Consider the following 13,991-nt stretch of genomic DNA (forward strand, 5'->3'; position numbering starts at 1 on the left):
AACTGGCCAAGTCGGATTTTCGTCATCCACGTAGGTGAGTCTGTTAACGGATTTAAATGGGTGAGTGATGGAGTTGGACGGAGTGAAATTCAGTGGCCAACGGGACAATTTTGTAAGTTTGGTGAGTGAGCCGTGACATGGTGTAAAGTTCGATGGCTAACAAAACATTTAACTCAAATTGTGGCGGTCAATGTCATTTGGCTGCACTGGACGGCTAAAATTGGATTTTGACAGAGCAAATTTTTCATCCAAGAAGCCCTAATACAAATTTCAAACGTCCGTCCTCTCTCAGTTACCTTAACAACAGTCACTAGTGTCAAAGGTTCAGGTTATGATAAAGTACCCAAGCAATAGAATGGTGGGGCTAAATCCGAGCAATCCGATGGGAAGCCCAGCTCTGAAGAAGAAGGATTACAACCCCTACAACCACACTGATGCTTGCAGGCATACTCGATGGACTGCCAAGTAAATTTATACATACGCCACAAGTCCAGATTCTCTATTCTTTTCTTTAGATTCTCGAAAGGGATTGGGTTTTGGGATGGTTTAAATAATGGTGCTTTCTATGCTATATGAAAGAATAATATTGTTGTGTAATGTATATGTCTCTATATTGTAAGCATACACACAAAAGATGTGTTTTCAAAGTGTCTTAGTGCTTATGTGCAGAATTTCTTTTGGCAGGGAATGTTATCAGTTCATGTCTGCAAGGCCATGGCAAAAAGTTAATGATTTTTACTCATACATGGTGAAAGGTTGCATCTCACTGTCAGAATTGTTTGGGAAGGAGGTGGGTGTTTAGTAATATTTCTAATTTTTGGATTCCCAGTCAATTTTGGTTGTTTCTATTTCTTTTGATATTCATCTTTGTTGATTTGATTAAGACGTTTGGTTCTCAACTTTTTGATTGATTGTAGTTTGCTTATTTCTGTAAATAGGAGCAATGTTGTTGGCATTATTGATTTTTTTTAAAAAAGTGAAAAATGCTTAGCCTTCTGTATGGCTTTACTAAAAGTTACTAAAAAATTCATTTTTTCGGTCGAATCAAAGTCAAATATTAATTTCCATCACACATTTATTACTGCTAAACATTTATTATCCACACAATCCGTGGTACCCATTACTATTTCTCCTAAAAAATTATAGATAATTTTACTCAAACAGAGCATTAATGTGTACTCTTTGATTGTCCTAAGAAGTAACAAATGGCATATAAAATTCATATTGCTACATATATACTACGTGCTCGAACCATATTATTTTTAAGCAAACATGATAAGAGCTTGAAGAGGTTATAGATTTTCTTATCTTCCATCCTTAAATTTTTTTATTCTCAACTTTTACTATTCCGTGTTTCAAGGAGATGGTCAGTTTCTCTATTAAACTGTAGACATGGAATGGCTTAATTCTATATTCAAATTTGTGAGATGTAAAGGCACCCATATCAAAGATTATTAGTTGCTCGAAATATGAGACTGAAGTGTTTATAGGGTGGTGCTGAATTTATCACAGAGGCTGAACATAAAACTGAGATCTGTGCACAATGACCTTCTGAAAGACACAAACCAACCATGATTGTGAAACAAACCTTAGAGACCATGAATAATATTTTCTTTCCAAGTAAATGGCCGTATTATATTGGAGCAAACACTGAAAATAGGTGGCAGCTCTGAATTGTGTAACAATTGTGCATCTTATCTTTATTTATGTCTGGGAGTATATCATTGAATATATTTGAGAAATTGATGATTAGGTGGATACTATATAGATTTATATAAATTATAAGTACAGATAAAAAATAGATGTGGATCTTAGCATTGTACTTGTGAATCAAAATTAAGGACCTGGGGAGTCCAATCTAGAAGGTCTTTACTTTGGATTCACATTTTATTACATTGCTAGTCAAATGTAGCAGGTCTTTCTTGAGTTGTCTTTACCTCTTTAGGGTCCATACACATCAGGTTTTAAGTCGTGTTGCACCTGACAAGGTGATGAAGATGGAACCAGCTATCTTTATTTTAATGCTTTGTTATTTTTATCATCTTTTTATTATTAATTATAAGTTTCTTTTACTATTTATTAAGAACTGAGGGACCAACAAATGCATTTGTCAATAAGATTGAGAATTTGGTTTTGTTCTCTTTTATTTATGCTTCCACAGTTGTGTGGAAGAATTCTCTTTGTTTACTCAAATGGTTATATTTTGAGAATTTTTGATTCAAATCGTTATTCTGTGGAATCATGGTTTTACGATCTTGTGTTTAGCGATTCTTTTATGCTTCCGCATATCAGAGTGAGCTATACTATGACATGCTATCCAATAAGTAAATACCCATTTGTGAATCTTTCGTAGAGGATAGACAACGTAAAGAAGAAATGATATACATTCGTTGCTGAGTCAATTTATTGACATGACAGACGATTACGATGTCATTGAAACAAGAGTTGTTGGTGGTTTTTGGGTGCATCACGCCTAAGCTTGAGGAGTTGGACCAATCTTTGGTGGACAATGAGAGGGCGGCCCTAGGTAGTGCAACATTGAGCTAGTGCAAATTCTACAAGTCAGATTCATACAAAAGATATGTTTGCTCTTAATCCTAAACAATGAATTGGACATGGAGGAAAACAGTTGCTGGGAGTTGACTTTGAATTTATTGGAGTTCCAAGATGGAAAAAATGTTGAAGATTTGAGTGCCAATTGTAATGACAAAAGCTCATGCTCGAGCTTGTGTCCATCTTGTTACGCACGACTTTCTATCACGTCCTCTAGGATTTGAATTCAAATTTCTGATTTATGAGATACTCAAGTTGAATTTTCATATGTTAATGCCCCAAATTTCAAATAAAATTTAGAGACTTACTAAGTCTATTTAACTCATAACATCGAAATAACATTGTAATGAATCAAAATTTAATACTTATTACTAAACTTTGGATTAATTATACTTAATATAACATTTAGATTTCAAAGTCATGCTACTGAAAATAATCTAAAATTCATCACTTACAAGTTCATAAAATCTAGTTAATTTGACAAGGAAAAGTGAAAAATAACTTAACTGTCACATTTTCAAGAAGAAAGTCCCTTTGCAATATCACTTCACCAATTTGTTACACCTCCAAACAGGTTGAACAAGCATGAAATTGGTGATAAATAGGAATGAGTATAAAAATATCCAGTAGGACGCATGCATCCAAATACGATAATATGTTATCAAGTTTTGACGAGGAGCTTGATGTCGAGATCTGTGATGAGTGGTCCAAGGAATTTGTTGTAAAATTTGAATTTATTAATGATAATAACAAACACTAATAGTTTGTCCATATTGTAGATTTGTTTTATTCCTTTAATTCACTATTATTGCAATACTATAGTAGGGTTGCATCCCTAAAATGCAGCCGCTAAAGCTTCTATATGAAAGAAATTTTTTGAAAATCTTGGTCAACTACTCCCTTGGTCTAGATTGCCCATGATATGCCATTCATTTTTATTATAGATCATGGAATTGGTGTTGACAAATGTTAGTGTATTCCGCACAAATATACTCAATCATGGAATCTCCAAATCACCCTCTCTATAAAAAATAGGCAGCCTATTATAATTCTTGTGTGTGAATTATCATCTATGTTTCCTCTCAAGATCGATAGAGGCAAAAAGATTATTATTGTCATCTGAGTCCTCTTCTATTGCTGACTCCAAGACCAACACGCTTTTGCGTTGCTATAATAAACAATAGATTTGTCGTGTCAACATCTCCATTTATCAATATAGTTGAATCATACATGCCAATTTCGTCAACATGAACAATTTTTCCACACAATTGTCATTCTCATCACGTACCACTGCGAATGCCATTAGGACCTACGAATCTTAAGCAGTAGTTGAGCTCTGATATCAACTAATGATATGAAGCAAAATATGATTGAAGAAAATGAATCAAAACTTGTTGAGAGAATTTGGGAATGATAATCAAGACTCATCTTTTCACATACGAATACAGATACTTGATTTAGATCAATATAATCGTTGATTCTTTTGAATATTGATTTTAACCTAATATTAAGAGAGAATCTCAAAATGCTATTATTTTTAATCAAATCAAAACACTCCCTAATACAGTCTTGGGTTTTATGATTTAAAGACATAACCCCAAACTTAATTGAAATTGCTTCCTTAGTCCCTAAAATCTTATCATGATATATTTTGACCCCACTTAAACAAAACATATTTAAACTCAAATTAAATAAATCGTCATAAATAAATAAATAAATAATATAAAGTCTGCATGCCTTTTTGTCTTTGGGTACATCATGGTTGTAAAAACTCTTAAAACTTGTGTAATATATAGAAGTTCTTAGCTGACATTGGAGGTTTATATGCACATATTCGTAAATAGCCTTAGTGCCTGAAACCATGATTTATTATTTTCTATCCAGAAGAATACATGTCCAAGGTGCTGAACATGTCCGGAAGTGTCCGACTGCTGCAGTACCCTTCCAGTATTTGGTAAAAACAGTTTACCACCAAGTGTTCTCTTTAGAATCTTCTGTAAAAATAAATGAAGTAGCGAGTGGGGGAAGATACAGTGGGTTTAGAAGATGTGGATCTTCCTTTTGGCATCATAACTTTCTTTGTCTTAATTGGCAGGTGAGAAATAGCCAAAGCCCTAGTCAATTCAATTTCATTCTATGAAAAGGGCATGGTAAAATACTATTACCAAATCTTTGGTGTCATCACTATACGTGTTCAACCAATCAGGGAAATATCCTTCAGACCAAGTTTCCCCTTTTATATCTGCCCCTTACCTTCAATTTTTCATGAAGTAACAATTGAACATAAAATTTCCCTGCATCTATATAGTAGTTTCTCAAAAACTGAAAATTCTTCTACAGTTTATGAATAATGACATGCTATATTTATAAAGGAGAAATTTTACAGACATATGCTATTCATGATGGTACTGAAATCATAGAGGATTGTGATAAATCTCAATTGGCGAGTGTTACAGTTGGAGATCGGACTGGAAGATGGGCAAGAGTGACGTTCAAGATTGTCCTGTCATATCATGGAGGTTCCTTTGATGGGTGGCAGAAGCAGCCTGGTTTGAACACTGTTCAAGCGTAAGTTCTCTCCTCCTGGTTTGAACACTGTTCAAGCGTAAGTTCTCTCCTAACTTTATGAAAATCTCTTTGTCAAAAAGGAATAAAAATCTCTATATCCAATACATTTTGCTGTAATGACCACTGAAGATATCTCGGAAGATGTTTCAAAATGCTTGCCTGGTTGTTGACCTTGCATTCTTTTAGCATCATGCTGATGATAAAGTCCTACTTTTCTCATTTTACACAACATCTATCTTGTGTTGATTCTTTAGATTGCCATCTTTAAAGTGGGTTCACTTTTTAACAATTTCTTGTACGCCTTGTTGGGATTTAGAAGATAAATGTTTTAGGCATTTCATAACATTTATTCTGAATTTTTTCATTATGTGATGTGAGTTTGACTCCCATGTGTGAGAAGTAAAACGAAAGACTAAATAATGGGGATAATGGTGGATTCAAAATAATTCTTGTAGTAGCACAACTTTTTGAAAGTGTCGAGGCGACATAGTTTCTTATTACAAGACTAGTCTTTGCCCGTGCAGTGCACGGGTTGGATTATTTTGAACGTAATGCTATTGTGTTTTAAATATGTTGGGTTATAGTGTCGCCTTCATCATTTACATTGATAGGTGATAAAAGAATCATTTATCACACTCTATTAACATATATAGATTGCATTATAATTAGAATTAATAGTATGTAATTGTCTAGCTATTTAGAAATCAAGTGTATAAATATCAAACCACAAGCATTTATAGTATGGAATTCAATTTTTTCTTCCATGTCGACTTTTTCTCTGGACAAAGGCTCCAATTTCAAATGCTAGCCGAACATCGAAGCTACATGATAAAAGTTAATGAGATTTGTTTTAAAAAAAAGTATGAATGACTCTTTTAAAATGTTAGTTGGGCTACAATATTTGAAATAGTAGCATAAATATTTGTCATAGCATTTGAAATAGTCACTAAGGTTTGCTATATGGCATTCAAAATAGTCATTGCGGCGCAAGAAATGAAGAAAAATTAACAAATCAATTCAAGATACTTAGCAAACATCAAATATGATGTCTCTATTCACGAGATATTAAGACTAATAATCCAACATATTTTGAACGATTCCCCTAACCATAGATGTTAAACTTCAAGGTTTTACTTAGCCAATTCACCAGATAGAAAATGATTAAATTAATATCATTTGGTACACAAGCAAATTTCAATTTATAAGTTATCTTAGAAACTTCCAACAAAAGTTTACTTACATGATGAAAGAGCAAGATAGAGGTAAAATGTTGCATTCTTTTGGTCACGCTTTATAAGACACTGATATGGACACTCACGAGGCCCTAGCTGCAAAATAAAAGAAAGTTAGAGTATTAACTAGCATAATTTCTGAAGTTCTTAGTTCAGCATAGATAAGGTTTAAAGATATCTCGCATTTTTAAACAATAATGAAACACGCTGAATGCAAATAACATAGAAAACTAAAAAACAATCAATAACCACCAAATCTTTTTTGTCCAAATCGCATATCCAATGCTTTCAGTTAATCAACTACTGCAGATTGTCTTCTCACTTCATACACTTCATACTACAGTTTCCTTCTCAAGATCTCTCCTTCGACCCTCTGAGTTTCAATATCTCAGATTTTGAGAATCAGTGTGGTAAGGTTTTCTTTGTCATGAAGAAATGAAAGCGAGAGAGAGCAAAACCCACTTTTAAAGGACATTTTATGAACCAGTTAATGAATAGTACAAATCACGCAAGTGTGAAAACTCAAGTGACATGAATGAATAGTGATGCCAATCCCATCTTTTAAGATTTTTTTATTTTTATTTTTAAATTAAATATTAATAAAAAGATTACACTATCTAGAATATAAAAAGTTACTTATAAGGTAAAAAAACACTTCAAGTTATTTAAAAATAATAAAAAAACTTAATTGTAAAAGCTATTTATAGGTAAAAAAATATTAATCCCTCATTCTCTTATAATTTCAAAAGCTATTTATATGTAAAAAAATATTAACTTAAAATTTTTAAAGTATAAATATTTAGATATATTTAGTTTTTTAAATTAAATATTAATAAAAAGATTACACTATATAGAATGTAAAAAGTTACTTATAAGTAAAAAAATCACTTCAAATTATTTAAAAGTAATACAAAAACTTGTATTTGTAAAAGCTACTTATTGATAAAAAAATATTAATTTCAACATTTTTAAGTAAATATTTAGATATATTTAGTTTTTTTAAATTAAATATTAATAAAAACAATTACTATAAAAAAAAAAACATATGTATTGAGTGATTTTTATGACCACTCTGTGCACGGAGTTAACTTTTATTTATTTATTTATATTATAGTAATTTTTATTAATATTTTATTTAAAAAATTAAATATATCTTAGGGTAATTAGCACGAAACGTCCCTACCTTTTATGATTTTTGTGGAAAACGTCCATACCTTTCTTTTTTTTTGCGCATTTTATCCCTACCTTTACATTTTCTTGTGCAAAACATCCCTTTCATCATTTTTCTCAATAAACGGCTATAAAATGACCAATATACCCTTCTATTTAAATTTAAAAAAACAAAAATAAAGAACTAATTGCAATCATAGTCTCAATTTTTAAAAAAAAATTCAAAAGAGTTCCAAACAATAAAATAAAAAAGTAAATAATCCTCGAAAATTAAGGAAAGAATATACAAATAAAACTAAAGAAATAAAATCTTGAAAATTTTGCTTTTATATATACAAATAGTTCCCCAAACTGTTACTGTCGGATTTTCGGCCATAATTCTCGAAAATTAATCTCCTCATGTTGATTTCAGTTCAATATCTCTCACAAAAGGATGTGATAACAACTGGGTTGCACTCCATCGTTTACTGGAATCCTTTTGCGAACAACACTGAATGAAATTCTTGAAATTTTCAAATGCACTTTCCGGCAAGCTTGGTGGTTCGCCGAAGCATATGGCACACATAAGTGTAGCCCAATCAGGTCTTTGCCCCTCCGGCAAGTATGGAAAATGGCCCATGAACAGTTCCAGTAGAGTTAATCCTAAGCTCCATAAATCACCGATGTACCCGTTGTAATTGCCGCCGTATGTATCCGGTTCGAATCTTTCCAGGCTCATATAAGCGCAGGTTCCAACGTAGGAATTGCAGGGATCCAATGTCTGGTGCATGATTTTACTGACTCCAAAATCAGAAATTTTCACTTCAATTTTATTGTTTACTAATATATTTGACGGCTTCAAATCTCTGTGAATGGTCTTGTGGGAGTGCAAATATTCATTTATTTTTGTTTGGGAGTCTTTTGAACTTTTTTTAAAAAATTGGGACTATGATTGCAATTAGTTCTTTATTTTTGTTTTTTTAAAATTTAAATAGAAAGGTATATTGGTCATTTTATAGCCTTTTATTGAGAAAAATGATGAAAAGAATATTTTGCACAAGAAAATGTAAAGGTAGGGATGAAATGCCCCAAAAAAGAAAGGTAGGGACGTTTTTCACAAAAATCATGAAAGGTAGGGACGTTTTGTGCTAATTACCCTATATCTAAATATTTACTTAAAAATTTTAAAGTTAATATTTTTTTATCTATAAGTAACTTTTACAATTATAAGTTTTTGTTATTACTTTTAAGTAACTTGAAGTTTTTTTTACCTATAAATAACTTTTTACATTCTAGATAGTGCAATCTTTTTATTAATATTTAATTTAAAAAATAAATATAGCTAAATATTTATACTTAAAAAATTTGAAGTTAATATTTTTTACTTATAAGTGACTTTTGCAATTATAAGTTCGTTTTACTTTTAAATAACTTGAAGCGATCTTTTTAGTTATAAGTAACTTTTTACATTTTAGAAATAAAGAATAACTTTTATGTAAAAAATATTATCACTAATAAAATGAATATTAAATTTTACATTCTCTCTTTTAAGATGTGGAGGGATTTTTTTTAAATTAAATATTTATTGATAAAAAATTACTATAAATAAAATTAAAAAAAAATTATCACTACTCCGTGCATGGAGTGATAACACTCCATGCATGGAGTGTTATCACTCTATGCAAAAGGAGAGTTCTCTCGTTTTGAAAAACTCTCCTTTTGAAAGTAGAGATTCAAATATTATTTAAAAAAAAATATTGCTATTAATAAAATTATAGGATATGGTTGATAGTTGATAGCGTGAGAAAATGGAGAAAGAGTATTGTGTGTCAGATTTAAAGGATCAAACCAGTTTCAAACCCGTTCAATGTGAAAATCAATATGACAAAAATAAACAGTAAAATAAGGAGGGATAATATAATAAAAAAATCAAACCACTTTGACCAAACCTATTTCAAATCAGTTGAATGTGAAAACGCATGTGACAAAAGTGAACCGTCCAGCTTTGAATTTGACACACAATACTCTTTCTCCATTTTCTCACGCTATGAACTATCAATCATATTCTATAATTTTATTAGTAGTAATATTTTTTTAAATAATATTTTATCACATTGTAGCTTTTTTTTTTTAATTGGTGGAGTGGAAACGACGTCGTTTTCTATTTTACTTGCAGCTTACATGCTTTGAATCTGACACAAGTATTCTTTCTCCATTTTCTCACGCTATCAACTATCGATCATATCCTATATTTTTATTAGTAATAATATTTTTTTAAATAATTTTTTACATAAAAGTTATTCTTTATTTCTAAAATGTAAAAAAATACTTATAACTAAAAAGATCACTTCAAGTTATTAAAAGTAAAACAAACTTATAATTGTAAAAGTTACTTATAAGTAAAAAAAATTTTAACTTAAATTTTTTAAGTATAAATATTTAGATATACTTAGTTTTTTAAATTAAATATTAATACAAATATTATACTATCTAGAATATAAAAATTACTTATAAGTAAAAAAAGCACTTCAATTTATTTAAAAGTAATAAAAAACTTATAATTGTAAAAGCTATTTATAGGTAAAAAAAAATATTAATCCCTCATTCTCTTATAATTGCAAAGGTTTTTTATAAGTAAAAAAATATTAACTTAAAATTTTTTGAGTATAAATATTTAGATATATTTAGTTTTTTAAATTAAACATTAATAAAAAGATTACACTATCTAGAATGTAAAAAGTTACTTATAAGTAAAAAAATAACTTCAAATTATTTAAAAGTAATACAAAAACTTATATTTGTAAATGCTACTTATTGATAAAAAAATATTAACTTCAACATTTTTAAGTAAATATTTAGATATATTTAAATCAAATATTAATAAAAAAATTAATATATATACAAAAAAACATATGCATGGAGTGAAAAAATCACTCCATGCACCTGATGACCACTCCGTGCACGGCGTTAACTTTTTTTTTTATATTATAGTAATTTTTATTAATATGTAATTTAAAAAATTAAATATATCTAAATATTTACTTAAAAATGTTAAAGCTAATATTTTTTTATCTATAAGTAACTTTTACAATTATAAGTTTTTGTTGTTACTTTTAAATAACTTGAAGTGTTTTTTTTTTTTTATCTATAAGTAACTTTTTACATTCTAGATAGTGATCTTTTTATTAATATTTAGTTTAAAAAACTAAATATATCTAATATTTATGCTTAAAAATTTTGAAGTTAATATTTTTTACTTATAAGTAACTTTTGTAATTATAAGTTCGTTTTACTTTTAAATAACTTGAAGTATAAGTAACTTTTTACATTCTAGATAGTGATCTTTTTATTAATATTTAGTTTAAAAAACTAAATATATCTAATATTTATGCTTAAAAATTTTGAAGTTAATATTTTTTACTTATAAGTAACTTTTGTAATTATAAGTTCGTTTTACTTTTAAATAACTTGAAATGATCTTTTTAGTTATAATTAACTTTTTAGATTTTAGAAATAAAGAATGACTTTTATGAAAAATATTATCACTAATAAAATGAACAGTAAATTTCACATTCTCTCTTTTAAGATTTGGAGGAATTTTTTTAAAATTAAATATTTATTAATAAAAAATTACTATAAATAAAATTTTTTAAACAAAATCACCACTTTGTGCATGGAGTGGAATCACTCCATGCACGGAGTGTTATTACTATGTGTAAAAGGAGAGTTCTCTCATTTTGAAAAGTCAGAAGGAGAAAACTCTCCTTTTAAAAGCAGAGATTCTCTCTGTGGATGGAGAGATTCTCTCCGTCCACGGAGAGATTTTTTACTTTTTTAAAATTTAATTAATTAAATAATATTTATATTTATTTATTTAATTTTTGTAACTTTCTTTATTTTATTTATTTAATTTGGTTTAATAAAATAATCTTTATACATTCCTTATGATACAAAGGCATTTGTTAAATTTGAATTAAATAATATTTATTTTTTCTTTAAATCGTTTTAAATTTATTTAAAAACTTTTTAATAATTTTTTTCTATTTTTATCCACATTTTTTTAAAATAATCTTTATATTTAATTTTGTTTATTTATTATATAATATATGGTATTGTCTTTAATCAAGTGAAGTAGTATATGAAATTGGAGAAATAGTGTAGTGGAGGTGACATCACAGTGAAACGATGTGTCAAAATGGTGAAATGGCGTGTGAAAATAATGCTACATCATCATTGAATAGAAGAATTTACTGTTGTTAAACCAGTTTCAAACCAGTTTTGTGTGAAAACCTATGTGACAAAAATGACAAGTAAACCTCACATTTTCTCTTTTAAGATAAGGAGGGAAACTATATAACGTTTTTTGTTACAAAGAATATTCTTTGACGTGGTTATGATGTGAGTTATATTTCTTAGTAATCTTGGAGAACATTTTTAATATGGAACAATGTTTGTAAGGAAACTTATTTGCATGATTGCATTTCTGGTGCTGTTTTAATATATTCTCTATTACTCGTTAGACAGAATAATGCTGAATACTAAAAAGTACTGCACTGCTGAGTTCTGTTTTTACTAGCGGGTACTTTTCTAATTTTATGCATGGGCTTATACCCCTAGCCCTTTCATCAAATATCTTCGTGGCAATAAAAATTGAAAAAATAGTAGAGTTAATTTACTTATAATGAAAAGACTAGGTGGAAATCACTCAAAATCTTTTATCCAAGAACTTGTGGTTTCTCCTTCTGTTGGTGAATGGAGAATACCTACATAAATAATTATTATTCATTTTAATGCATAGCTCTTAAATTTTGTTGGTACCTCACTAAAAATTCATCTAATCTTTGTCTTTTGCAGATGGATTGAGAAATCTCTTGGGAAATTTGTTGATGAGAAGAAAGCTCAGCTGCTAAAGGAAAAGAATTTACCAATAGAAGGCTGTGTTGTAGTCGCTGGGCGTACAGACAAAGGGGTGTCAGCTTTGAAACAAGTTTGCTCTTTCTGTATGTCGCCTAATTTATCTCACTCCTACTGGATCATATTTCACATATACGTTGATATATTATTTATTAATGTGTATGCATATGCATGTACACGTGCAATTATGCATTCAGGTGTCACCATTGGTACAATTGAATTTTATGGTTTGCTGGAAACAGAAATAAAAATCATAATTTCTCCCAAGAGATCTTCTAGATTTTTTACCTGTTCAGGCGATATGGGACTGCTTAATTTTTGTTATGAACATGTATTAACAAAGTTGTGGAGTTGATAAGCAAGAGAAAGATATTTACGTTTGTTAAATAGGGCTGCTTGAGGGATTTTCTGTGAATAGAGGGCGGTAAAACTCTTTGCATAAAGAAATTCAGCAAATCTGTAAATATTCTGCTACACCTTGTTCTAGCCCATCCCATTCCTTTTAAAGTCGCATACCATGCACAGAATATTTCATGCCCCATATCATTACTGATTCTGAGTTCTATTGGTTTCCTCTCTATTCGCTACATTCTGTACTTAGCCTTGCTCCATTTTTATTATTATTATTATTATTTTTTTTTTGGTACTTTTTTTTATTTTGGTGATTCCATTCTTTTGGTCACTCTTCTCTTCGAGTCTGCTAGCATTATCTTTTAACCAGATGCATTTCCCCAATGCCATTAGAACCAACTGTGCTGCCTATTTTAGTCCAAATTGTTCAGCCATACTCATTTCATTCCATTTCCTTATGTGGATGTCCACCTGGACACAGAGTATTCTGCTCTGTTAATCTCGTTTGATGTGAATGGTCCTCTCTCAAGATGCATGCATTTACAGGTTGACCCTACAATAACTGCTTTCTCTACATATTCTCTTGATGGGTTACAAGCTCCAATCACCTAGTGTAATCCATTTAAAAGTTGGCCCTGTCGTCCTCAGTTATTACCACATGCAAGATCGTATTTCCTTTTATGTGGTTTTGATCAAGAACTTAGTTAATCGATTGGAGAGCACCAATGTAACTGGATGAACTCAGCACCTTGTTCCTGCTATATATATTATATCAGAAAATATCAGTGGCACGTCTGAATATTCTTGAGCATAACCTTCCTGACAGAAACTTCTGAAGGTATAATCTGCTAGACTAAATATTACCAAGCCTAGATTTTCTGAAGTTATAATCTGCCAGACTAAATATTTCCAAGCCTAGATTTTCTGAAGGTATAATCTACCAGATTTAGCCTGCTAAATAGCTTGTTCTATTCTAAAAAGTGAAAACTGTTGCTTCAGTAAGTCTAGGCTTCGTAATATTTAGCAAAATAAATCCAGGTAGAGATACATAGCTAGTTCTAACTAAAAAAGGTCTAAGCGACAACTAGGGTTCTAAAAGGTGTAAGTCCTAACAAGGAGTGGTGGACATGCCTCAAGCCTTACAAAACCTGGGCGTATTAAGCAGTTATTCTATTTTAATATTATTTTATAATTCTAGAATATTAAATAAATAAATAATACATA

The 13,991-nt window shown here is 29.8% G+C and overlaps 2 protein-coding genes across 3 annotated transcripts; one reads left to right on the forward strand and one right to left on the reverse strand.

The window, feature by feature from the left end:
• The first annotated feature begins 218 nt into the window (after positions 1 to 218).
• Positions 219 to 12,521, forward strand: LOC111369797. 2 transcript variants are annotated; one of them, XM_022991447.1, is made up of 4 exons: positions 219 to 465; positions 685 to 790; positions 4,940 to 5,158; positions 12,357 to 12,521. In XM_022991447.1, the coding sequence occupies exons 1-3, from the start codon at positions 332 to 334 to the stop codon at positions 5,123 to 5,125; spliced, it is 426 nt and encodes a 141-aa protein (XP_022847215.1). In that variant the 5' UTR covers positions 219 to 331; the 3' UTR covers positions 5,126 to 5,158; positions 12,357 to 12,521. The 2 variants fall into 2 exon arrangements, with proteins under 2 accessions (XP_022847215.1, XP_022847221.1); XM_022991453.1 differs by lacking the exons at positions 4,940 to 5,158; positions 12,357 to 12,521 and adding an exon at positions 2,419 to 2,845.
• Positions 7,880 to 12,958, reverse strand: LOC111375027 (mitogen-activated protein kinase kinase 9-like). Its single transcript, XM_022997821.1, is given in 2 exon segments — positions 7,880 to 8,466; positions 12,794 to 12,958. Coding segments are annotated over 2 exon segments (711 nt in total). The 3' UTR covers positions 7,880 to 7,920.
• Between the last annotated feature and the right edge of the window lie 1,033 nt (positions 12,959 to 13,991).

The sequence above is a fragment of the Olea europaea genome, chromosome 2 (genome assembly GCF_002742605.1).
Source record: "Olea europaea var. sylvestris chromosome 2, O_europaea_v1, whole genome shotgun sequence".
Taxonomy (NCBI): Eukaryota; Viridiplantae; Streptophyta; class Magnoliopsida; order Lamiales; family Oleaceae; genus Olea; species Olea europaea.

Excerpts from the sequence above, each read along its gene's own strand:
- LOC111369797 (XM_022991447.1), top strand. The coding sequence starts at position 332 with ATGATAAAGTACCCAAGCAATAGAATGGTGGGGCTAAATCCGAGCAAT. Across the intron at positions 466-684 it reads CATACTCGATGGACTGCCAA|GGAATGTTATCAGTTCATGT; the intron begins GTAAATTTATAC and ends TTCTTTTGGCAG. Across the intron at positions 791-4,939 it reads CAGAATTGTTTGGGAAGGAG|ACATATGCTATTCATGATGG; the intron begins GTGGGTGTTTAG and ends GAAATTTTACAG.